The sequence below is a fragment of the Aptenodytes patagonicus genome, chromosome Z (genome assembly GCF_965638725.1).
Source record: "Aptenodytes patagonicus chromosome Z, bAptPat1.pri.cur, whole genome shotgun sequence".
Taxonomy (NCBI): Eukaryota; Metazoa; Chordata; class Aves; order Sphenisciformes; family Spheniscidae; genus Aptenodytes; species Aptenodytes patagonicus.
The window spans coordinates 36981303-37008000 of NC_134982.1; the positions used below are offsets into that span (position 1 = coordinate 36981303).

The window sequence follows — 26698 nt, forward strand, 5'->3', positions numbered from 1 at the left end:
ATTGTAGCTGTAAAATTTTAATTGCCTTGGAATAAGGTAAATTATATTCTCTTGTCTCAGAATATAAATAGTATGGCATTAAGGTACCAAGCCTCACTAATTTTGAACAGCAAATGATTTAGACATCTATAGAGGGGAGGGAAGAGGAGTCAGGAAACCCTCACAAATTTGCATTGTAAATATTACGATAAAGTGATTTACCATGTGCTATCACATCTGACATACTTGACCTGGCTTGCATTTGCTTGCATCCATCTTACATGTTTTCTGAATTACAAAATTAGAACACCCAAGAAAGACTTAAGAAAGTATAGTATTGGAGGAGAACATAAAAACAACTGGAAAATTATTCTTTGACAAACAAATCTTATTCTTTAGAATCCTATCCTACCTTTCCATCCAAAGATTCATAGGAGTAGAGTGTTCATTGTTAAATACAGAATTTGTCCCAGAGTCTCTCTGAGATATTTCTGTGAGCTCAATCTTCCACTCTTTAATGGAAATTTCTTACTGAGTATTTTAAAGAAACTATTTGGTTTTGTTGCTTTTTTCCACTGAAAAGAAGGAAACTAATAACCTATTTGATGTTTCTTTGTTGTTGTTGTTTCTTAAAGATACAAAGCCCTGGCTTTCTGGACACTTACTTGTAAGTGCAGCCAGGAACTCCTTTTCAAAACTTATGGACAAGCTGAATGTAATAATGGAGTCTGTTCCCCTAGACAGCAGCAGGAGCATTACTTATCTGGAGAAAGACTCCTTGGTACAGAGACTGGCTCATGGACTTCATAAAATAAATACCCAGGCCCTGGAAGCTGGACTGTGTGACAGACTGCCCATTATGGTATGCATATTTATAGTGCTACTTCATGTAAACAGTAGGTTCACAGCATGAGTGTTATGGTGAAGCTCTCTTGATAGTACCATTAATTTTGTTTGAGATTGCTTATGAGTCCATTACATTGAAGTCAACTATATAGAGAATTAGAAGTTGATTTGCAATGCCCAAAAGTGTTAGGGTGTGAATAGATCTTTTCTTTTATTGTCTAAGAATTTAAGAAGATATTTGATGTATCAAGGAAAAGATTTTTTTAAAGTTCTATCAAAATTGTATTTGCTTTATAAGAACAAACTTGCTTTTGGCTTTAACTAAATGTTAAGGTGGTTTTTTTTTTTCTTTTTTTCTCCTGCTTACTGTTCATCTTTCAGAAAAGATAACCTTCTTCCCTTTAACCAAAATGAAAGGATAAACTCTTTCTCACGTAATCTGTCTCCTGTTGTGGGCCTTACGTGAAAACAGGTAGTTCCTTGAAAACAGAATTTTCAGTAACCCTCAACAGTAGGTGAAACAGGTTTACATTTTTGCACTCATGTATTTTAGAGATGGAGGACAAAATGACAACTTTGTCTAATTTGCTTGGGTATTAAATGTGATTAATTTTATTGCTAAAATAGCACATTTTATAACACATTAATTTTTTTCTGTTTACTAACAGAAAAGCATAGCATCCTTGCAGAAGCAAATATTTGAATTCACACAAAGACTTCATACAGCAGAGGTGGAACGCCGCTCACTGCGCCTAAAACTTGCAGAATTCAAATGGAATTTCAGTGAGATAAAAAAAGAAGCTGACAAAGCCCAGAGCCTGCAAGAGCAATTAAATATGTTTAAGCAATCTGTAAGTATATTTGATTTAGAGGAGACCACTTACAAGAGATCCTCCTTTTTACACATTTTTTGATTTGTGTTCTTTTGAAAAACAAGTATAAAATCAATCTACTATTAACAGAATTTTCCAGAAAAAACTTGCCTTGTAAATGTCACTAAACTGTAAGTCAGATGTATTTAGAAGTATCTCTTTTCCACAGGAGTTTCTCTTTGCTTTGTAGAATGAGGTATTCTGTGTAAATTACACATTTGGTCTTCAGCAACCCAGGTTTTCTTCCGTATGTTGAAAATGTTGGTGTGATTTATATATCCTAAAAGGATTTATAGATTTCACTTCAACGGAGTAAAGTCAGCTGGAATGAGGGTATCCAATAAGTGTGTTCCTGAGAAGTTCATAAAGCATAATGTGATGTTTTAAACTTTGCATGGATATTGCTGAATATCATGATAGACATTTTACTGTATCTTTGAGTATGGGTTATATCCTGAGCTAGTCACTGCAAATTTTGGTGTGGCTGTTTCCTTGAAGGAGTAAGTTTATAGAAGGAAGAAAAAAAAGCCCTCTTCTACATTCTCAGTAGAACACATGCACCAAATTCCTCTGACCCTTTGCTGTCGCCGATCGATTTACTTAAACACTATGGGTTCCCTAACCTGTAAATAGCAGTGTCTGGCAGGAATGAGAAGAGTCAACAAAAAGGTTCCTTAACCACTTGAAGCCACAGTATAGCGAGTAATGGGCATGGTGTTTGAGGGATTGATGCCATTTTGTGGGTTGTCGGTGTGTTCCTTGTCATACTTGTGGAACTGTGCCTTCAGTCCTTATTGGAAGGGAAGAAACTTGTCTTGCTTTAGCATGCTGGAAAGTCACTGGGTGCCTTGCCTCCTTTGCTTATTTTCTATAGGTTGCATTCAGAATTGAGCTCACATTTGAGCTGTCTGAGAAAGTGAATGGATAAGGATTCTTATAGGGGCTTTACAGGTGCACAGTACAACTGAAATAGTTGTATCCCAGAACGAGCAGCATTTTCTGTAGCTGTGCCCAATGTTGATCCTGAGGCCTCAGTGTGTCCCAATCAAAGCACTTCCAAGCAGAGAATATTTAATAGATGGATTTCACTTCCACTCTCCTTCCCGTTCCTAGGTGGTAAAATGGATTTTTTTTTTTTTTTTTTTTTTTTTTTTTTTTACTCAAATGGACAAGGTTATATCTAATCATCTTCAGTTCTGTTCTTAATGGGTTTTATTCCCTTACAGTTCTGGGGCAGTTAGATGAAATTGTCACATTTTAGATTGTTGTTCAAATGTAGATGATGATTTTCGTTGAAGTATTTCTTTTTTCTGGAACATTTTGGGGAGGGGAGAAAGAGTCCAGGAAGACATTTACAAGAGTTAATAAGATATGTACTGAAATGTGGGACATTTATCTGCATATTTCCTTCTAAATATTGATTCTTTACAACCTGAGGTGCTGATTTGAATAGAATAATGAATGCATACTGTTTACAGTACCCTGAATGCTTTTTTGAAAAAATACAGTGAATAAAGTTGTCTGCTGTTTTTTTGTTTGGTAACCTGTCTTCATGTTAAAAAACCTAAATATTCATCTTTAGCATGCTTTTGTTTTAGAATTTGATATGTTTGCAAGTGGAACTCTGAAAGTCAAGCATGTAAACAAGTGAATACAGTTACACAATCAAACACAATTTATTTCCCTTATCAGAAATTGATCACCCATGAGAGGTTTGAAAGTGCATGTGAAGAATTGAATAATGCATTACATCGGGAGCATCAGGCACAAGTGCTTTTGAATGAACAGGCGCAACAGCTACAGGAGTTAAATAATAAACTAGAATTGCACTCCAGTGAAGAAGCAGATAAAAACCAAGTCTTAAGTGAAACTGTGGAGGTAAGATGATTATCCTTCTGAAATAGGCACTAGAAATTTACTTTTTGGTGAATAAGCCAAATCTTGCAGTTCTTGTGCAAATAAAATTATAGGAGTAGATGCACACATACTACTCAGTCCATTGGAATTTTAGGGTACTCAGAAAACACTTTCAAAATGAAACTTCAAGATAAAAATTCCTTTTTCTGCTTTTGGCACTACGTGGTGTACACCAGTATCTGTAATCTGTGAAGTGTCTGGATTTTACATGGTGCACAAGAGACAGCAGTTCTTGCTATCGTGAGGTGTTTGCAGACTATAGGAAAAACAAAGGAAGAATACAGGAATACTTTGATTTTTGATAGAGATCGTAAGAATATTTTAAAACCTGGATTAGCTGTTTCCTGAATATAGTCTTAGGGTAGAGAATGCATTTATCAGTTTGGAACATGCTAGGTGAGAGTAGAGAAAGATCCTTTTTCATCAGGATTTAGAATTTTCCCAGACATAAAACTAGCAATGGGGGAAAAGATGTTATCAGAATCTCTGAAAGCAAATCAAGGATCAGAGAGAGAATAAGAGGTTTGAAACTAGGTGGATATCTAACACGGGAAAAGAAGAAACCTTGTGATGGCAGGCCAGTAACGTGTGGTGACCTGAACTCTGCAGCTTTTATTTATTTTTTATTTAAAGGAAGCTTTGCTGCTTCTGTCTGCTCTTCAGCCCTACTACTGTCTTTCTACCTCCCAGTATTCTTCTGCGAATTGATAGTTGAGCAAAAGAGACTGCTTCACTGGTATTTTAAAAAATAGAAGCACTTGTCATTCTGAGGAAGATTTAGGGAGGAAGTGATAAGAAATGTCAAGAGGCGGGAGGAGAACCAAAAAGATGCAAGCTACAAAACTAGTAGAAATGTCAGAAACCATTGTTGTAAATATAACAGTGAAAATGGATGTCAAGGAGGATGACTTGCGGCAGAGTTGAAGTTTGAAGTGATGTACAGTAGAGGAAGCTAAAGGATGTTGTTAAATTTATTAAGGAGGGATTTCATTAGCAGTATTATTTACTAAAAATACCTTACCTCACTAAGCGTGAAAGGCAATGACATTTCCAATTTACTTGTTGTGTTTTATGTTTTTTTTCTCCCTCCCGGTCCCCTAACTTCAGGTGTGTCATTTCAATGTGAGAATAAACTAGTCTAATGTTTAAGTCAGGTTGCTTGTTAATACTGTGCTTTTTTGTTTCAGATGTAACTGCAGTATATATAAGCCATTAGGCTTGTGTTTGATTTCTTTGGGAAATATTTGATGCAAGATTTTTAAATGGATATTAGGATCATAAAGAAGGGAAGCAATAGAAGACAGCTGTTATTTGAAATCTTCATTAGGGTCTACTCTTTATACATTAATGCATGGTATTTCACCATGTTTTACTTTATATGTAAAACATACCTTTACATTTGTTCAGTGGAAATGAAACAAAATGTCAGTTGTAGGCATTTAAAATATAGGATAGAGTTTTAAACAAATCTGTTACACAGATTATTTGATACTGAATTAGATTCCACAGCTTCTGTTTTTTATTAAAGGCTAGATACAAATTTTTTGAGACAGCAGTGATCCTAAAATACATCCTAATTCTGCAACCCCCTAGCAGTTTTTTGCTACTAGAACAACTTGATTTAGTGTAAAATGCTTGATTATAGCTGAAAGCTGTAAAGATACAATACAATGTAATAATATAGCTGTTGTGATAGGACAGAGGCTAAGAAAGTTGACAAAATAAGCCTTAGAGCTGAAACTTACCACTTACAGTTACACCGATTTGGTTTTCTAAATGTATTACTCTGTAATTCTCGATCCTTTCCATGGAGGAGTTTTGAACCAAATTTAAGTTGTAGACTTGTTGCCATGTACTGTCCCTAAACTTCTGTTTAAATACCAGAAGGTTGATTGATGTCTCTTAATTCTTTCATGATGTTTACTACAATAGTTAGCACAAAATTGCGTTGTGGTTTTAACGGCCTATATCTGTGACTGTATCAAGGAAGGAAACAAGATCAGTTGTGGTAGCATGGCAACACATGTTCATGATCTAGTGTTTCTTGATTTTTTTTTTATCATACATATATGATTTTATAATGTCTACTTCCTAAATCATCATCTTGCCTTCAATTTTTATCATTGTTTTTTACAGTTCCAAACCTGTGCTGAATAAGTACTTCCTAAATTCAAGTAGCAGTCTAACACAAACTACCTTGATACCAAGGGGTAAAAGGACTTCTTTTTGTTTTAAGCTCTACATGTTTGTTTTTTTAAAATTTAAGAAAAAGTCTCTCATAAGCTTCCCCCCCTCCCCCCCCCCCCCCCCCCAGTTTACCACAATCCCACTTTATGCATGGCTTTATTCATGACAGGCAGAAACAGTCTCTGCCTTTGCCCTGGCATTTTAACTGACAGACCTTTTTCTCTTGGCTAATCGTTTTTTGTGACTTAAAATGTTTTTTTTTTTTTATAGCTCTTGTTTTGCAGTACAGTGGAACAATCTCATCTCTGTAATAATCAACCCTGACCTTGTAAAACGGTGTTCTTACAATTGCATAAGATTTTAAATAGTACTGAAGTATGGAAAAAAAGAACTGTCGCACTGAAAAAATATAATAGAAAAAATATGCCTCCATCTTCATCTTAAACTACAAAATAATCTATCAGTCTAGACTAAGTATGTATAAAAAGTTGGAGAATGTGGTGGTGTACAAGTGATTTCGGATGGAGTAGAGTGTCATGGGGTAAAAAAACTTGCTTTAAATTCTTTATTCATAGTTTTTAAACAGGTAAGAAGGGGAAAAATAAAATATTTGATACTTCTACTTTTGATAACTTATTTTTAAACTTATTCACACTTCAACAGCAATCAGTAAGGAGATATTTTGGTATTCACATACTTTCACAAAGTAGGCTTATTAAAGGAGTAATACTTAATTTCTTAGCTTTATCGGTTCAGATTTTAATCCTGTATATTTTTATCTTCTTAATGGCATATACCATAGAGACATCCAAGGTAGCCAATTACATTCAAGGTCAGCTGGAACTAAGCAACTCTTTTACACCACTTTTTTTATTAGATGAGGTAAATCAGTAGCTCTGATTCCCCTGTCTTTGAAGAGAGACTTTTACACAAATGCTAAACAGGCATCTGTAGCAGACATAATTTTCACTCCTTATACAAGCGTGTCTTATTTCTAGTAAAATACTTTTTCTTCCTGTTGACAGGCACTGTATGTATATTTACTTCTTTCTAGGTATGTTAGTACCTGTAATAAATTAAACCTTAAAAAGATATTGTTTTTATGGAGCATGTCCTATAAATTGTTAACGAATAACTCTGTGTGCATTTCAAGTGCAATATATGTTAAGTCATGTAACATGCTACTGATCTGCCTCAAAATAGTCTTCAATACCTGTTTTAGAAGAAGATGATACCCTAAATTTTGGGTTTGTTTACCGAATTTAGTGAAGCTGCCACTGATTTATGACAGCATAAGTGAGAAAAGTATCTCATCCAAGTCCTTTGATAATACTCACAGAAAAATGTTTTTTGATGGGAAGGTTTGGAGTGTTTCTTTTCACTAGCTATTTACTTTAAATCATTATATGCATATTCTGTGTTCAGAAAGTGTAGTATCCTTTGCTAAACAGACACATCCAAATTAATTAGATTCTGATGGAGATTGGGATTTATAGGTTTGTTAGAAGTGGGTGTTTTCTCTGAGCAGGCTCTGTGTTCTTGCTGTGGATTTCAGGTGAAGGTGGTACATAATTTGCTGCTTTTTGTTGCTTTTTCTCTTCATACGTTTATAGCCATATATTTTCCCTGAAAAATCATTTCAATTATTTACACAATTCCTTTTATTAATACCATTGCACACACTTTGCAAGTCAGTTTTATAGTTGTCTATTTCTGCAAATGATGCAGTATTCTAACTTACAGAAAGGTTAAAAGGCCTCACTTAAATGAAGAAGACAAAGTGATTTTCTTGCTTCTCAAATAGAACAGCAAAGATTACTGTCACTGTTCTGTAAGAACAGAAATAGGTTTTGGATTTTTTTTTTTTTTAAACTCTCTGACATCTTAAGTTGGAAGGACTGTTAGCATTTGGGTGCACTGAGGAATATTGTTGATTCCCAAAAACTTGTTTGTCACTCTGTCAAGAAACGGCATTTCTGTGCATTGCCTGGTTAAATTAAAGGCTGTTCTTTAAAGAAAGCAGTACAGCTGATTACCATTAGCATCTAACTTAATAGAGAATTTGTATTAATCAAGTTTAGCATGTTAAAGAGAAGCAAGCTCCCCTCTGAATAGGTTAGAAACTAAAATTCATAATTCATTAATTAAATGGGGGTTTTTTAGTTTCCATACTCTGTATGTTCTGAACACCTAAATAATTTATAAAGTAGGTAAGGATGGATTAGCATTGCCATCTGCCCTATTCTTAGTCAAAAGAGGTCATATGTTTTCTTATTACAATAAATTACAGGTTAAACAGTTTTGTCATGTATTTCTGTTTGCGTTAACACTATTTGTAAAATAAGTAAGCCTGCTCATTCTCCCTCCCTGTCACATAACTTCTACTACTGATAACTTCATAGATAGATAGTCTGCAAAGAGTTAGGTCAACTAAGGACTTGCTCTGGAGCTGGTCCTTTGTGCTTTCTTGTTTAAAGATTGCAATGCGTTGTACACGGAATTTAGGTATATGGGAAGGGATAGTCTTCCTAGGCTTCCTTCTAGCAGCTGCTATCTTTACGTAATAGGGGAGACACATAGAGAGCATCCTGTTGCGGACTGGACCTGAGAGCTACCGTTCACAGAAGGAAAGAGAAGATGACTGTGATGAAGTCTATTACTTCAGTCTGCACTTCAGATATCTCAACTTGAACTTCTCCTTAAATTTCTCTCTTCTGTGGTTTGTCCATGAAGTTCATTTGTTTTATTGTCTTACTGTCTACTTTATTATCTTATTTATTTAAAATCACAAACTTGTGCATTAAATCTTCTCTTGGAGATAAATAATTGTACTCTATTCTGTTTAGCACTTTGAAAGCAGCTCTTTATGTTGTGGTGCACAGCTGTCTTTGCTTTGCTTCTCTGGTTAGCCTCTAAGATTCAGGGTCCAAGGGTTGCCCTGTTCTTTTTCCACTTTAGGGATCACCTCATTAGGAATATTGATCCCTATGTTTCCTCGCTGAACTAACTTATTTCCAGCCAGGTTGTTAGGTCTGTGTATTTCCTTTGTTCTGTGCCTAGAACATTCGTCAGTATCAGCATGAGTAGTCTGGAGGGACTGAGGTCAGTACATGGCCTTTAGAAAAGTATTGTATTTCCTCCATAGTCATCAATGAAGCAACCAAGCAACTAGCAACCGAGTTGTTGAAGGTCTGCCTTAACTTTTTTGAGTCAGGCTTTCTGGAAAATATGCAAGTAATGAGCAGAATAAGAAAAAGAATAAAGTTAAAATTTGTGGTTATGAACTAGTTATGTGTTTGCATTATCATGAAGTTCAATACCACAATTTAAATTTTTGCTGTATGAGTCACACAAACATAATTTAATTTGAAGCTCTTATTTTGAAAGGATAGTGGCATTACCATTTTGTTACTGTTTCATTCCTCTGCAGTTCCTCTTTTGTCCAGTTTTGCAAGTTGAATGTTGGTAATAGTTCATTGTAATTTGAGCAATGTTAAGATTTTACATTGGAATTTGAACACTTATTCATACCAGGTGAACGTTTTTTGTTATTTTTTAAATTATCCTACTATAAAATATTTTATTGGTTAGTAGTAAGAATATTATTCAGGCTGTTTTTGTCAGGCAAATTCTTTACTATCTTTGTATAGTAAGAGCATAATGAAGTAATCTCCCAAATTGCTTCTACTTTATATTGAGAGAAGAGTGAAAGAAATTGTCAATTTATTACATTTATGTTCATAGAATCATAAAATAGAATCATAGAACCATTTACGTTGGAAAAGACCTTTAAGACCATTAAGTCCAACTGTTAACCTAGCACTGCCAAGTCCACCATTAATCCATGTCCCTAAGCACCGCATCTACACATCTTTTAAATACCTCCAGGGATGGTGACTCGACCACTTCCCTGGGCAGCCTGTTCCAAGGCTTGACAACCCTTTTGGTGAAGAAAATCTAAACCTCCCCTGGGGCAACTTGAGGCCATTTCCTCTTGTCCTATCACTTCCTCCTTGGGAGAAGAGATCGACACCCACCTCGCTACAACCTCCTTTCAGGTAGTTGTAGAGAGCAATAAGGTCGCTCCTCCATTTCTCCATTTCTCCAGATTGAACAACCCCAGTTCCTTCAGCTGCTCCTCATAAGACTTGTCCTCTAGACCCTTTACCAGCTTCGTTGCTCTTCTTTGGACATGCTCCAGCACCCCAATGTCTTTCTTATAGTGAGGCGCCAAAAACTGAGCACAGTATTCGAGGTGCGGCCTCACCAGTGCCAAGTACAGGGGCACGATCACTTCCCTACTCCTGCTGGCCACACGATTTCTGATACAGGCCAGGATGCCATTGGCCTTCTTGGCCACCTGGGCACACTGCCGGCTCATATTCAGGCGGCTGTCAACCAACACCCCCAGGTCCTTTTCCGCCAGGCAGCTTTCCAGCCACTCTTCCCCAAGCCTGTAGCGTTGCATGGGGTTGTTGTGACCCAAGTGCAGGACCCGGAATATACAGTTGGCCTTGGCCCATCTGTCCAGCCTGTCCAGATCCCTGTGAAGAGCCTTCCTACCCTCGGGCAGATCAGCACTCCTGCCCAACTTGGTGTTGTCTGCAAACTTACTGAGGGAGCACTCGATCCCCTCATCCAGATCGTTGATAAAGATATTAAACAGAACTGGCCCCAGTACGGAGCCCTGGGGAACACCGCTTGTGACCAGCCGCCAACTGGATTTAACTCCATTCACCACAACTCTGTGGGCTCAGCCATCCAGCCAGTTTTTTACCCAGCAAAGAGTACTCCCATCCAAGTCATGAGCAGCCAGTTTCTCCAGGAGAATGCCGTGGGAAATGGTGTCAAAGGCTTTACTAGAGTCTAGATAGACAACATCCACAGCCTTTCCCTCATCCACTAAGCGGGTCAACTTGTCATAGAAGGAGATCAGGTTGGTCAAGCAGGACCTGCCTTTCGTAAATCCATGCTGACTGGGCCTGATCACCTGGTTGTCCTGTACGTGCTGTGTGATGGCATTCAAGATGATCTGCTTTATAACCTTCCCCGGCACCGAGGTCAGACTGACATGTCTGTTGTTCTCTGGATCCTACTTTTGTCCCTTGTTGTAGATGTGCATCACGTTTGCTAACCTCCAGTCAACTGGGACCTCCCTGGTTAGCCAGGACTGCTGATAAATGATTGAAAGTGGATTGGTGAGCACTTCTGCCAGCTCCCTCAGTACCCTTGGGGGGATCCCATCCAGCCTCATAGACTTGTGTGTGTCTCAGTGGTGTAGCAGGTCACTAACCATTTCCCCTTGGATTATGGGGGCATCATTCTGCTCCCCGTCCCTGTCTTCCAGCTCAGGGGGCTGGGTGCCCTGAGAACAACTGGTCTTACTATTAACAACTGAGGCAAAGAAGGCATTAAGTGCCTCAGCCTTTTCCTCATCCTTTGTCACTGTGTTTCCCCCTGCATCCAATAAAGGATGGAGATTCTCCTTAGCCCTCCTTTTGTTGTAAATGTATTTATAGAAGCATTTTTTTATTGTCTTTTATGGCAGTAGTCAGATTAAGTTCTAGCTGGGCTTTGACCCTTCTAATTTTCTCCCTGCATAATCTCATGACATCCTTGTAGTTCTCCTGAGTTGCCTGCCCCTTCTTCCAAAGGTCATAAACTCTCTTTTCTTTTCCTGAGTTCCAGCCAAAGTTCTCTGTTCAGCCAGGCCAGTCTTCTTTCCCGCCACCTCATCTTTCGGTACATGGGGACGGCCTGCTCCTGCACCTTTAATATTTTCTTCTTGGAGCATGTCCAACCTTCCTGCACTCCTTTGTCCTTCAGGAATGCCTCCCAAGGGACTCTGTCAACCAGTCTCCTAAACAAGCCAAATCCTGCCCTCTGGAAGTCCAAGGTAGCAGTTCTGCTCATCCCCCTCTTTACTTCTCCATGAATCGAAAACTGTAATTTTGTGATCGCTGTGCCCAAGACGGCCTCCAACCATCACATTACCCACAAGTCCTTCTCTGTTCGCAAACAGCAGGTCCAGCAGGGCGCCTTCCCTAGTTGGCTCACTCACCAGCCGTGTCAGGAAGTTGTCTTCCACACACTCCAGGAGCCTCCTAGGCTGTTTCCTCTCTGCTGTATTGTATTTACAGCAGACATCTGGTAAGTTGAAGCCCCCCACGCGAACAAGGGCTAGCAATTGTGAGACTTCTCCCAGCTGCTTATAGAATATTTTGTCTGCCTCATCATCCTGGTTGGGTGGTCTGTAACAGACTCCCACCATGGTATCTGCCTTTTTGGCCTTCCCCCTGATTCTTACCCATAAACACTCAACCTTATCGTCACCATCATTAAGCTCTAGACAATCAAAACAAGCTCTAGACAATCAAAACAAGCTCTAGACAATCAAAACACTCCCTAACGTTCAACCTAGTCAGGTGTAAACATTATTTATCTAATAAGAAAAGACATCCCTATGTTAGAAAAATTCATACTTTATTTTTAACGTGTCAAAGAGTTTAAGATAACTGAGGAAGGTGCTCTCACTGTCATAACAATTTGGGTGTGATTTAGGCACTGAGAGAGAAAACTGGAATAAGTCATGATTACGTAACATCACTTTAGTTAATCTTTGAAAGCTAATTATGACCAGGAGTTAATTTCCAAGTAAGAATAAGTTTTCCTTTCTGTAGAAAATTAAGGAATAAGTTTGATCATGCTAGTCTGATTCAGTAGTCTGATTTCAACAGTCATTTTACTAATCATGCACTTAAGTGCCCTTCTGGTAGTTTGCAGAGGAAGGCAAGTAACCAAGACAGGTAGAATTGTGCCCAGAAATAATGAAACTAATGTGGAAACAACAGTCAATAATTTGAACTGCGAGTTACTTCTCAACAGATGGCTAAGACCTTGGGTTTTTTGGTCTAAGATATTAATAACTGGCACACAGTGAAATTTAGAATGATTTATTTACATCTTTACAGTGTAGTAACGTTGCCTATTTCAAAGAATACTTTTTGTCTTGAGTCTGTTCGCTGCACTGTGCTATTAAAAAAAAAAAAAAATTCTGACATTCTGTCAAAGAGTAAATAAAGAAAAAGGAAAACTTTAACAAAGTAATTACATGAACCGGAGCACTTTTATAGTCTTCTAAAAGTAACTTCCACTTTTTTCTGGGTATTCCATTTGTACAAACGATTTGCCTCCTTTGGGGGGAGGGGAGAATAAATGGAACAATATCAGGATCTAAAAGCTTAATGGTTTTATTGCTGCATTGTAATTATACTAATAAACACCTCTGTCCATGACCTTGGAATTTGTAGTGCAGTGAGAAAGATTTATTGACATGTAATTTGGAAGAAATATGGGATTATTGTGTAATTACAGCGTGTGGTTATTAAGCATATGTACTTACATACCATTTATCCCTGTTATTTCAAGACCTTCAACTATGTTTCAGTTTTCACTCAAAAATACAGAAAGGCTTCTTGTTAAATCCAGTGCCTGGGAGATCTTTGTTATATTATTGGGTCAACTACAAAGTAACTCTGTTACCTTGAGATGTGCAGAGGGGATCAATAGATCTTTAAAACAGCATGTGATGTTTTTAAAGAAATGTTCTAAACCCTGTTTTTCCTAGTAGTTTAGATATCAATGTGTAGGACTTTCTGCTATGCAGGTTGTTGATACAGAAGTCCTTTATACATAGATTTGCTTCTTGCTGCTGTTTAACTAGGATATCTCTAAGGCCCCATCATTTTTTCACCTTAGTCAGGTTTTCCCATGATCTCCCTTTCTATTTGTGTGAAGCTAACTCTGTAAAGATCTCTATATCTTCTTGTGAAACCATACGTAATTAATTCTCAAATACCTATTGGAATATAATTAAGTATGTATCTAACTGGCATAAGGCTAAAGCAAGAAATGCATTGCTTTGCACTTCGGTCCCCTTTCTTGGCTACAGCAGCCATGCCTATCTTTCATGTAATTCAGCTTTTGAGTTTAATTCAGCACTCTATTTTCATTAGGTATTTGATGATTTTCAAGGGCAAGTTTTTTCAAAATTTATACTGCTTTCAGCTTCCAAAATCTATAGCTATGTTATCTTCTTTTTATCGTGAAAAGCATGGAAGCTCTTCGAGATTGTAGCAGGGTAACAAACTCAAAACAGAAATTATTTTTTTTATGTTGCCTAAATTTTTGTGTTGACTTTTACAATATGTGTTTATGAAAAACCCACTGAAGTTCTTTTTGCTACATGAATCTTTTTACTGTCTCAGTTAGAAGGACTTTTAAAAAAGTTTTTAAAACTTTCTAGCTAAAGTAAACCCACCTTAATTGTTGGTTGTGGTTTTTTTTTTGTCTGTGAACTATACAATAAGTAATTAAGTGATTTAAAAATTATGAATTTAAGATTCTCAATTCTAAGTAACAGTCCCAAGATTTTATTTATAAATAGTACTTCTCTGTCGTACAAGAAAATTTCTCAGTTGTGAGAATGAAGAAATAAGTGTTCTTAAAAAAAAAAAAGTTAATGATAATTCACTAAAATAATTGGTTGTATGGAATCACCCAATGTGTTCAATAATAAGGCGTATTTATTACTGTTGCTTCTATAGGTGAGCGAAGCAGGTAATTTTCCAAGTTTTCTACCATCATAGTGCCATTTTATCTTATACTTAGGAAACATACCAAGAAATACGTGAATAATAATTCAATTTAACAGTTGCAGTGATTTATCGCTGTCAGTGTTTACCATGTCCACTTCAGGATCTGTGTGTTCCATGCTCAGAAAAATGTATTCCTTGTTTAAGGTTTGTGCACTCGGTTGGCACTTGGTGTGCCACAAAGCATACCCAGAGGGAAGGGAGACACCCAATCAATACACCTTTATAGCACTTTGATCTCTTTGCTGAATATTGGGATGTAATATATCTTTGCTTTTTCAACAGAATGATTTAGAAGTTGCCTTTTATATTAGTTAGATTTTGTTTTACTATATCGGTTCTTTCTGCTAAGAAGATGACTCTCCAGTTTTTAATGAAGGAGGGATAGGGGTGACCTGTATAAAAGAATAGACCTTTTAGTATGAAATTACATATTTATTAATTCATTCTTATTTTATTGAGGTGTAAAGAGTAAAAGGGATAAAGAGAATCGTGTATGTATGTTTTCCCCCTGCAGATACTTCATGCAGCAGGATGTGGTTGGCATAATATTAAAATAAAATATGCATACACTAAACAGCATTTGGGGCTGTCTGTGGAAACAAATATACCTGAATACAAATGTACGGTTTGGTCAGAACTCTTCTGAAGGAGAACGCAGTGTTTGAATGTAAACTGTATAAAGTGATAAATCTGCCGAAGCCCATGTCAATGTTAGTGCCATGTTAAAAAAAGATTTATCAAATTCATTAATTAAAGAAAATGAAAAACTCTTGCTGAAGCAAGATCAAAACTTTAGCTGGCATAAATTGGCGTACTTGGCATTGTCCATAACTGCTTAATGTGATGGCTCACACTAATGCGCTAACGTCTGATGGAATTGTGCAGCAGCCTCTTCCAAGAAACTGCTGCAGAATGACCTGCAGCACTGAAATAACTTAACTGGGACCACCAGTACATTGAGGTCATGGGCAGTATATTTTCTTACTCAGAACTGAACCTTAAGTTCTATTTAGAAAATTTCTTGAAACTATTCTAAAGACTCTCAGGATTCCCATTTTTGAACCAGTGTCTAAAGTGAAGACATATAGCCAGTGTACTATAATAATTGTTTCTTAATTTTAGTTCTGAAGCAGAAAGCTGTGTGATTTAACCTGTCCCTGATGACTTTTTAGTCTGTGTCCAGATGCCCACTGATTTCAAAGTGTATGCCTTTTAAATAAACAATGGGAATGAAATTGTGGTTATATAATTTGTAGGTAACATTTAATTGTCATTGTTAATAATTTTATTGCTGTTGTTTCTCCTTCTTCCTGAATTATCTTAAATAAGTGTTATGATTTAGAAATAGTCCAAACAAATTGAGTGACACAGATCTAATGGAAGAATATTTTTTGAGAACTTAAAATAGTCTGTTTCTGGGCTTAGAAATGTCGCTGGTAATGCAAGATCATTAAGACTAGTAGGACGTGATCAGAGACAGATGGTTTGAGCCCAGTTCATCTATAATGAAATGCAAGAAATAGGTATAATGTGTTGTGTCATCATAGATACCCAGCTAAATATTTCTGTGTATGTGCCTGTGATATAGTAGCACTTGTAAACCATTGTTAAGATAAAGTCTAAGTGCTGTTTGTATCTTTATCTTGTTCACTGTGTGCTAATGTGCACAATTAGATAATGTATAGCAAAATTAAACAAGAGCATTGCAGATGCTTGTGTATAGCAGAGAGCAGTGTTACAGAGCAGCATCAGAGTTTCCCTGTAAAGTTAAGTGCCTCACTTACATACAGGTACATGAGAGAGTTATGAAAAGTCCTCTTTTGCAGTACCAGGTATAAACCATCTTTCTGAAATCTTGGAACTGTAACAACTATAAGGCTGGGGGTCTCTCAGGGTAAAAAGTGTCACAGTGGAAAAAAAAAAAAATTATTTCTTTTCTGTGGCACTTAAATAACTGATTTAAAGGCATGATGTTGCCAATGCACAGAAAAGCTGCTGCTCCTGCGGGGCTGGATCTTGTCTAGTCTGCAGTTGCACAGGGTTACATATTGTGGTGGGAGAGGAATTTACCTTTCTAGGGAGAGAAAAGAAACATTAGTCCTGAGGTGGCATGTCAGAGGTGAATGAGGAGTGAATGATCATGTACTCATGCCACCATGCATGTGATTCCAAAAATTTATTCTCACTTAACATCAAGGTTTTTTCTAATACATTTAAAACTCTCAGTGATAAAGCCTGGGTTTTCTAAAGTTGTCTTTGTTCCATTAAGGTGGTATAATCCTTCTCTGCAGCTTTCCAGTAATGCTAACATAATTCACTTAGCTCAGAAGATGATAAAAATTTCTAGATTATCATGTGCATAAATTTTATTATGTACTTTAACATTTTCCAAAACATTGTTTAAAAGTAGGACTTAATTATTATCTCTGATTGGATTAGTGTATGTCTGGAAGGCCCAGTGCATCTTGGTATTCAAAAGGGTGTCCCTCGTTTGAGGTGGCTTTTCAACTTCTATTTCTCTTCAAATGCAGCAGTGTACCTAGCTAACACATTTGAACACCAATGCCTTTGTTTGCTAATACTAACAGTCCGTGAGCATCTAGCCTATGTGTGGGCAGTTTATATTTTGTGATTACTTCATATAAAAACTTTCAAAGTTTTATTTAGTTTCACTTACTTTGAAGCTGAGTGACATGTGAACATAGGATGTCTCTTCTGGAAGAAGTGTTATTATGTGAAATTATTCAGGAATAGCTACTGTGTTTAAATTAATAAGCGCTTTTAATTCACAATAACTTTAAAGCATACACAGCTCAGTGACTTCAAAAAGCATTTTCAGTCATCCTTTGGTAAACATTTTGAGCTAAGGCAATTGAAAAATGCATTCCTTTCTTGTTGATCAGAATAGATTTTTCTCTTGAGAAATAAGTCTGTGTTGTAGCACAGCGATATTAAACCTAGCTTTAAGTCTTTAAGGCACTGTAATCCAGCCTGAACCACTGCAGGTAAAATGCTTGTGGTACCTAAACTTGCTTGGATGTCTGAGAACAATGCTTCAGTCAATAAATGGACGGTTGTCTAGACATACATAGGTAATGCCATTTGCTTTCACAATGTGAGTGCCTACAATTTCAAAGGACTTTCGTAAGACAAATCTCTTGCAAGATGAAAATGTATGCATTTTCCCTGTCCAATCCATTGAATGACTCTCAAATACATTTTTATTGAAATGTTTCTTAATATTTAGATTCTGTAATACTTAGATTCTAGATCTTGTAGAGTAACTGTGTATCACAGCTGCTTTTCAAGCTACCTGCACCATCATTTACCTTATAATTTTCTTTAGATGATTGCTTGACTTTTTTTATGATACTGATTTGGCTAAAGCTTTCTGCTGTTAGCATAGTTTGTGTTCCAGTATTATGAGGGTTTCTTATATAAAACAGTCACAAGCAATTGTATTTGACATTGTGTCAGAAATGTGAAAATATGTCTGCAACTGTCCCTTAATTCACCAGTATTTTGTTGGTTATTTATTAAAATCATTGTGCTGGTTGGCATTACTGTTTTGCTTAGTAGACCCACTCATGCTCTGTGACCTCGTTACACAGGGCACTTTCAAAGACATAAAGAACCATTTTGCACCTTGTTAGATACCCTGTGATCTGTAAGCTATGTTTCACTGCTTCCATGCTACGTCACATACTTCAGAGAAGAGTCATCAGGTATGTCCTTTCTCAGAATGCCAGAATACGAAAAGAAAAGATTGCTGCTGTCAGGATGAGGGTCCAGTAACAAAGAGGTTAAAAAAATCACTGCTTTTTCTGCAAAGCAGATACAGCTCATTCAAATGTCCTTTTGAGTATATTTCTTTTCCTAGAGAAGTGTAAAGGGCATGTGAAAGCATTTGTTATTGAAGGGATGTCATGGGTGGTCAGCCTCAGGTTAGCTCTGCCTTGCAAGAGCAGAACAGCCACATGGAGTTCATTTCAAACTGTTTTAAGACACTACTGCAGCCACTATGAAACCCACAGTGAATCCAGATACAGTTTGTTGATATTGCAGTTGGGTTTCCAGTTGAGATGTGTAAATCCATCTTATTTGTTCACATAGCTCTAAATGTATGTCTTAGATGTTCTTTTTTTTTTTTCCATGTATCGATGAGAAGTCTCAGTTATGGGTTGGGTTTTTTTTTTGCCACAGAACTTTTTTCCCTGAGATTTTTAATCTCCGGTTTTGATAGAAGTTTCACTTTGAGTTGTTCTTGATAAGTAAGAATTCTTTTCAGAAAACATCCTGTGGAAATTCAGCTGTATAGTTTGAGCTAATATAATTTGGTTTGCATTGCAGTCATGCACACTAAAAATACAGTTGACATTAAATATTAATGTAACTTTTTGTACCTTTTGGATTTTGACCTTTCAAAGATGCAAGATTTCTCTAGGTTATCTGTAGACTGTCTTTTGAGGGGCACTCGGAGACCATCCTGAAGATTATATTTGCCAACAGGGGTAATGGGAAGTGTGTTTCAACTGGTGGAGGAATGGATGCTGGCTAAACTTTGTATTGTTTTTTTTCGTTGTGGAATTTCATCAGTTACGTGTGTAGGACAGTTTTCAGGATGTATTCAGGTCTTTAAAAGTAACATTTTGCATCTAAATGGAAAATATACATATAAAACTTCATCGTGAAGACAAAATCTTTAATTTCACAGATTAGTTCGTAATACACATGACAGTATATTTGCGTATCTTGTAGTGCTGTGTTGTGTCTGCGTAATTTAAATCTAATTTAGTAAGCAGTTTGATCTATCTTTAGATGATCTTGGAAAATACGCTCTCAGTATAAAAGTGTCACACATGCTTTGCATGAATTTAAGCTGTATGACTGTCATCATTCGTCTAGAATGATTGTCCATCTGTTATCTTTTGAATAGAGTGCTTTTTTGTGTGTAAAGAATGACAGTGTTAAACTTTGATTTATTTTTGTAACTGGTTTTGAAGAAAGAGATTCCTCACTGCAAAGCCTAATCTTGTTAAAATTATTTGTGGAAGGACCCCGCCAACAGAGATCCAATGAGATTTTTCTTCAGTGCTATCAGTTACTTGCTGTGTCTCCAACAAATGGTTTTTCATGCTCAGTTTATGGGGAAAAAAAGCCTAAATCTAAAATATCTCTAAAGGGAACTCCTTCTAAGGATTCTGATGAAAACTCAACTGATCTATGAGATTTTTTTGGACTGTAGAGGAAGGAGTGCAGTGATGTCTGAATTAGCACCTGAATGTCTAAACATCTGAACTAAACAGATAACTGGCATTTTACAGAATGTCAACAAATTGGAGTTTGGCTTCTAAGTTGGTTCAGAATCACTTGTGCTTGAAAATGAAAGCTCAGCATCTTCACAGAACTATGTGCAGACATAGTAGGTTTTTAAAGCCTTCATTCTTCTTATCATATTTAGCCTCAACTTTCTAACAATTGTAATTGTCCACAGAAAACAGTTCAAGATAAATGCATTATCAGGTTTTGAAATTTTCTTATTTTTGTAAATACTAAGACCTGGGGAGCAAAATAAGGGCTATATTGTGGATTAAGTGAAATATCTCAAGGCTGTGCTTTTCTGATAACTGAACCTGAAGTGACCTTTCTCAGACACAATTACAGAGCTGTATGTTTTTCCTTTAATTTCATCAGGGGTTTAATTAGTATACAAATAAAACTTCCCTTATCTTCCTTTCTACCTAATTGGCTTGTCTTCGCTTATATATGAAGAATGTGAAAATGGGCTGTAATTAGGGTGACCGTGTTAACCTTTTTTTCTCAAATGTACTGTTGCCTAAAGGCCTCAAGGCCTAAAAACAGTGCTTTGGATTATTGCTTTGCAATCACTATGGCTCTCCCATAGGTTTTCTCATGAGCAGAAGGGCTTTGGGTGCTGCAAGTTCCCACTGCTTAACGGGATCTTCATTCTTCTCCCCACTAAATGTTTATTGATTATCTCACTGCTCCACACTCAGCCTCCAACAACTTAATATCAGGTGACAGTCAGGAGAGTTCTCCAAGTAATTAGAGTGGAGCATTGAGGGAACAATTAGGAGCAGAGTTATTAAACTTGATTTATCCTATTCTCTCCTGAACACTTTCTTGGATATCAGAACATCACACTTTCACAATCTACCCTGGCTGAGAAATTAGTGGCTAACCTGCTGCTTATCATTGTTGCCTTGCTGCCTTGAGGCACACCCTCTTGGTTTCAGTCACTCAGCTGGAAATATTAGAGTCCATAAAGTTTATCAAGGGTTTTAATTAGATCAATCTGAAGAAGGAAAAAAAGAGAGGCTTAGCAGCCATTACTTTAGAATACTCCACACTGTATTTGAGCAATTTCCAAGGCTTCACTTTAACCCACAGTAGCAAGGACCCTTCAAGTGAATGCTGAAACTGCTTTTAGAGAGCTAAAATCAGTTTACCTTTTGCTTAGATATTGCAGTATTATTGATAGGTAAAGTCTGAACCCTTTGGAGATTTCTGTAAATAATGGTGAAAGTTTTGAATATAATAAAGCAGCTGTTCAGTGAGATATTTGCTTTTATCATTTCTGTATTGCTTTGAGAGGCATGCTGGCCATGCCTCTCAAAGAGTTAGGCTTCCTGCTTTCATCCCTGTTATTGCCTCATTAATAGGCCTGCGCTTGCAATTGTTAAGCAAGATTAGTTAGCAGCTCCCAGAAGATTTTGACACCTAGTGGGTCTCTTCACCATTTGTGTCAGTGATGAAAGCTTTATGCAGGAGCAGACAACTCTTCAGCCCTTGTAGAAGGATAGCTATCTAATAAAAATGAAATAAATATGCATAATGTTCCTATTATCCTGTCTTTCTTCACTTATTTAGACCACTAGACTCTTGGAACCAGACTCTGTTCCAGCAGCCTCTACATCAAAACTTGCTTGCATCAAAATACTAGCAGAGTTATCTATTCTACATCAGCCAGAGCTCAGTCCTGTGACTGCATCTTAAAAACAGATTTCTCAATCAGATGGGAAAGTGGGGTGGACAAAGCATTGGCACCAGAGATGTTCTCTGTTCAATAAATTTTGTTCGTCAGAAGATGGGAATATGGGCAGGGCGGGACTAGACTCAGTTTTCAGAGTTGTTTCCTCAATGCTGACTTAGCCTAAAACAAACAAACAGTAAACATAATAAATGGAAGAAGATAATGTTCTTTGTTCTTAAATTAAAGATGGCTCCTTTTATCCTTGCTAATCCACATCTGGTTTCTTGGAAATAACTGTTCTGAAAATCTGACAACTCACAAATTCAGCTGTTCGGACAGGACTTTGATAGCTGCTGGTGGCATTGGGGTAGAGTTTCTGAAAACAGCACTTCTGGTTTTGGATATCTTTGTGCTAATAATGCAGTGGACGAATGAGATCTGTGCGTTTATCTTTTCTTAGGTGAAAAATAGCATTCTTCATCAAAAATAACGACATAAGAGGCAGAATAGAGTTACTCAACCTGCAGTAATTTGAGCAAGACTAATATTAACATTTCTGGGGTTTAGAGTTTCTTAAATAAACTCCTGATTGTTTTTTTTCTTACAGCAGTGATTAATCTCAGCCTGGATTTTGTAAATTGCTGAACAGAGAGTTCATGTAGTGGTGCTGTACCTTCCAAATACACTGTTGAAATAACTGGTTGCTTTTTTGTCTTGAGAAATGTTTGAAGAAAACTTACGCCAATCCACAGATTTCAGTTTATTTTGCAAGATTATGCGGTTTCATGCTGTACTTTGTTATTTCATAGAAATTTTCTCTAGCATATTGTTTTTTGCAGTGTCTTTGACTCTTGGCTAGGTCTGAAGCTTTTTCAGATTAGTTGAGTTTTCAGTGCCCTCCAAATTTTTATCAGCCTTTTGTATATACTGTTCTTAATACATATCCACAGCATAACACATATTCTCCATGTTCCACAGTCCAGGTCAAGTACTCCTGAGTACAAATTATACAGAGCATTCTTAGAACTTAAGCAGAAAACATACCCATAAATTTTGCAAACAAGGTGCAAGAGCTCAGTCTTGCAACTGTGCAGCCTTTTCTATCCTTCTACATTGGTTTAGAATCTGTCAGGGAATTTACATTTTGTAAAAGAATGTTTATAGCCACCTATTATAATTTTGTTATAAGAAGGCAATTAACAGCTGTAAGTAAAATGTAACATTTAGCAAACTATGAAATCCCATTATTAATATTCCAGTCTATAAATGTATTGATTTATCCCAGCAGAAAGGAGTAGCAACTAGCCAGGTTCTGTATTAATTAGTTCTGTGTGCTATTTGTCATTTGTTGGATTAATCTGAATTGATTTAAAGCATGTTGTGTTAATTCTAAGCTGGAGAGAAACATTAAAAATACACGTACTATTTTGCATATTGGAAAACTAATGTTAAAATAGTGAAAGCACCATAAAATAGTGATTTATTCTTAGCAAGAATTGCAGCAAAACTGTACTTATCGCACTAACAGAGAATATTAGATTCATATTTTTTTAATCCTGAAATTTCTGAATAGTGCAGAATATTTAAATAAATACTACTTTGTTTATTCCCTTTCTTTCTTTGTGAATTCTTTAATGTTCATTTTAAATTAAGTTTTGAGAATATTCTGTCCTCTTTAATGCTGTACTCTTGATTATGTCCACTGTGTTTAGATCTGGTATTTGTAAATATAGTACCTGTAGCATAGTATATGTACCTGTTTGATCAACAAATTACTTTATTTTATAGAATTTACTTGTACATAGGCAATATACTAAAAACTGGGGGGTTCTGAGTTAGTAATGTTTTTGCTAGAGAATTCATAAAACCTTAGTATGTAATGGTCCAAATCTACTTCACAGTCAGTCTGTTTTCCACTTTGTTTAATAGCCTATGGCATAAATTGAAGTTAATTATTTGGGCTGACAAGTAACTCTGCTTTCTGTCTGCTTGCAGAGACTCTCAGAGGCAAAGATGGAGCTGAGAAGAAAAGATCAATCTTTGCGTCAGCTCAATAGACTTCTTACCCAGCTGGAGCAGGACAAGCGTCGACTGAAAGAGAGCATCCATGATGCAGAGAGTGCCCTCTGCATGGCAGTGAAGTGAGCGCTGGGACCTTGGGGAGATCACTTAAAACAGACAAAAGATCAATTCTTACTTTCATGCACAGGGTTTTAGCCCTGGCTAATGTGATGCTAGAAAACAAAAGTACATCTGTCTCTCTTTGAAATTCAGTGATAGCCTTCTAAAAAGAAAACTGTTAGTTCAAGATACGAGATGGTATGTTTTCTGTAGTTATCCCATAATAGTGCTCCAAATTCTAGGTCCTGAAATAGCATTGGCATTTTTGTTTGCCAATTACCTTACTGATTTGACAACATCTCTTTGGCAGATCCCTAACGCTCTGTTTATTTAAGAAATGATTGCTTGTTTTCTCTGTTTCCATGTCATCTTTTTACAGAGAGATACAGTTTATTTATAATAAATACAGAAACGTCAGCTAGGTGACAGGTCTTAGCTGCCAAAGGGGCTGAAACCCATTTTGGACCTAGTATTATGTGTGGAACAGGATAGATTTTTCAACTGATTTCAGAGAGTTTTGGATTTAGGCGTAAACCCCATGCCTTTTTATACCATAACCTGGAGAATGGAAGGAAGTGTTCAGGGACCAGTCTTGAAAAGGTTGGTAGTCAGAAGGTGTTCCATTGACTTGAATGAGATTATTACTAACCTTTTACAGTCATATAGTGAGATAAAAAGATAAATCTTTGCAGACTCTGTTATTTATTACTCTTATTGTAGTATGTACTTTGAATATTGTTGGTCCATGGCTAGGATTTAAAAAAAAATCAATTTAAAATTAAAATCTCACATTATACCTGGGATACATTTGACCTCTGAAGAACAATAGCTTAGAAGCTTTAAGGGTTTTATGCACAAGTGAAATAATGTAATTAATATAGTTATCAGTGAAATGTTTAACAAGCTAATTAAAATGACAAATGTTATTTAGTATGAGTGTAATAAAGCAGATGTGACCTGAAGTAGGATTTGTTCTGGAAAGCTTGCCCCTTTTCACCCTGCCCCAACCTATTTTACGCACTCTAGTAAACATCATTCCCTGTGGCCCTTCTTATATTCAGAAAAGGTTATTTTAATGTGAAGTGGTTTTAAAATTGGTTGTATTTCTGTATATAGCAGTTGAATATTGACAAAGAAAAATCCCATACCATTTATTGTTCTACCAGCTCTTCATAACAAATGTCTTTTTTTTCTTTGGAACATGTAAGCAAAGTAGGTGAAAGAGACTTTACTTTTTTCCAGAAAATTGTATTTTAATACCTCTTCCATAACCTGAGTGACTGTAAGCAATTGTCGTGGTTTAACCTCGGCCAGCAACCAAGCCCCACACAGCCGCTCGCTCACTCCCCCCTGGTGGGATGGGGGAGAGAATCGGAAGGGTAAAAGTGAGAAAACTCGTGGGTTGAAATAAAGACAGTTTAACAGGTAAAGCAAAAGCTGCGCACACAAGCCAAGCAAAACAAGGAATTCATTCACTGCTTCCCATCAGCAGGCAGGTGTTCAGCACAGCAATGCATGGGTGTCTTTCAAGTTCTTTCCTAATCTTTTGTATAGCTTAAAGGATAGCAAGATGGCTGGCTCATTCTGAGAATGGCTATCTTGATTTTCTTGCAGTGGTGGCCAGCAGTTCTGTCCCGCTTTCTTCCAGAGTAGGAAGCAGTATTAATAAGAGAGATTGATAGCAGTGAACTTGACAGAAATTTAGTAGCCTTTTGGTCATTTCTCTGCTAGATAGAAACTCTCTATCAAACCTTCACCCCGGCTATTGTGTAAAAGATGATGTAAAGCACGTTCCTCATGCCTGAACTACATTTCTGGATAATAATCCTAAAGAATAGTTCTATGGTCCAGTTCCAATTTCCCTTACAACTGTAGGAGTTGTTGAATATATGAAATGTAGATTGAATGAAATGTGGATCCTGGCATGTAGGGGTGCAATAGATGAATTTTTTAAACTTTTTTCTTAGGTGCCATAAACAAATATTACCAGACTTTTATTTTAAGATGTTATTTAAGATAATAAATCAACTGTAGTCAGAGGGCTTTCTGTTCACAGAAATAAGAACCTGGGGATCACCTACTAACCTGGGTCCAAAATTCCGTCTAAAGATACTTTCCTTTTTATGATGAACACCTGAGAATATGCAAGGAACAGACTGACTTCTATGTCAGTAGTTAACTTAGAATTTAATAGTGTTGAACTGGCTCTCTAGAACTGACTTGACCCAGACAAATAGCAGTCGCTATGTAAATGAGGCCAGCAGAGAAGGTGAACTGCATGTCCCTGTCAATCTAGTCCAAAGAAAGGCAGGATCCTGAAAAGAAAAAAATCTATGTGACAGCTTTAATAGGAATGTAAAAGCCAATCCTACTTTTCTGGCCACCTTCCTGTATTTGCCATTAGGATAGTATGAATAAAGAAATGAGGAAGCAGCGGTCATTCCAGGCAGAACACCACCATGATTTTTACTTCTGTTTTAGGAACTGTAAGAGCTCAAACAAAATATTCACATGGCTGGCAAGGTAAAAGACAGGCCTGGAATATTAGGGTGTATCAGCTTTTCTGGCATAGATTCCATTTGATTTCCTACGGTGCTTTTTTGGTCACGCTGTCCTGTTCTCCTTAGTCATATGGTATTATGCAACTTTAATTCCATTTCTGTCAATGCATCAGATGAGACCAAGGTTTTTTATGGCAGCATAACTGATCAAAGCTGTCTTTATTACTGAAGCCCAAATCGACAGAAAGGCATGAGAGTAGTATTTCGTTCTCCAAACTTCTGTTTCGTAAGGGTAGGATCCTCGTCTGGACTTCTGCTGGAAAAGGACCAGTGGAATGTTCAGGTTTAGAGAAGATGGGAAGACTTATATGCATATAAGTACATAGTTGTTAGGCCCATATAATTGATGAAAAACTTAGAATTTGTCAGTGTTTTCCAGTATGAGAATGTAATCTCTTCCTGCTAGATCCTGGACTCCATTCAACATGCCCTTTTTATCCAAGACTGCAGATTTCTTCTCCAAGAACATGATAGTTGTTCATTGATATGCCTGTAAATACAGCTAGTTTAAAAGCTTATCCACAACAGAAGCATCGTTCATACAGAAACGTGCCAAATAGTGGT

At 36.8% G+C, this 26698-nt stretch overlaps 1 protein-coding gene across 9 annotated transcripts in view; it reads left to right on the forward strand.

Moving 5' to 3' along the window:
- CCDC171 (coiled-coil domain containing 171) overlaps positions 1–26698 on the forward strand; it is a 158856-nt gene that overhangs the window by 75958 nt on the left and 56200 nt on the right. For 7 of the 9 annotated variants that reach the window (XM_076362130.1, XM_076362136.1, XM_076362135.1 and 4 more), the window contains 4 exons: positions 615–841; positions 1494–1676; positions 3390–3575; positions 23448–23593. In XM_076362130.1, coding sequence (XP_076218245.1) covers positions 615–841; positions 1494–1676; positions 3390–3575; positions 23448–23593 — 742 coding nt within the window. Of the gene's footprint in view, positions 1–614; positions 842–1493; positions 1677–3389; positions 3576–8368; positions 8595–23447; positions 23594–26698 lie in introns of those variants that run through there. The other 2 variants (XM_076362134.1, XM_076362139.1) reach the window with 2 other exon arrangements.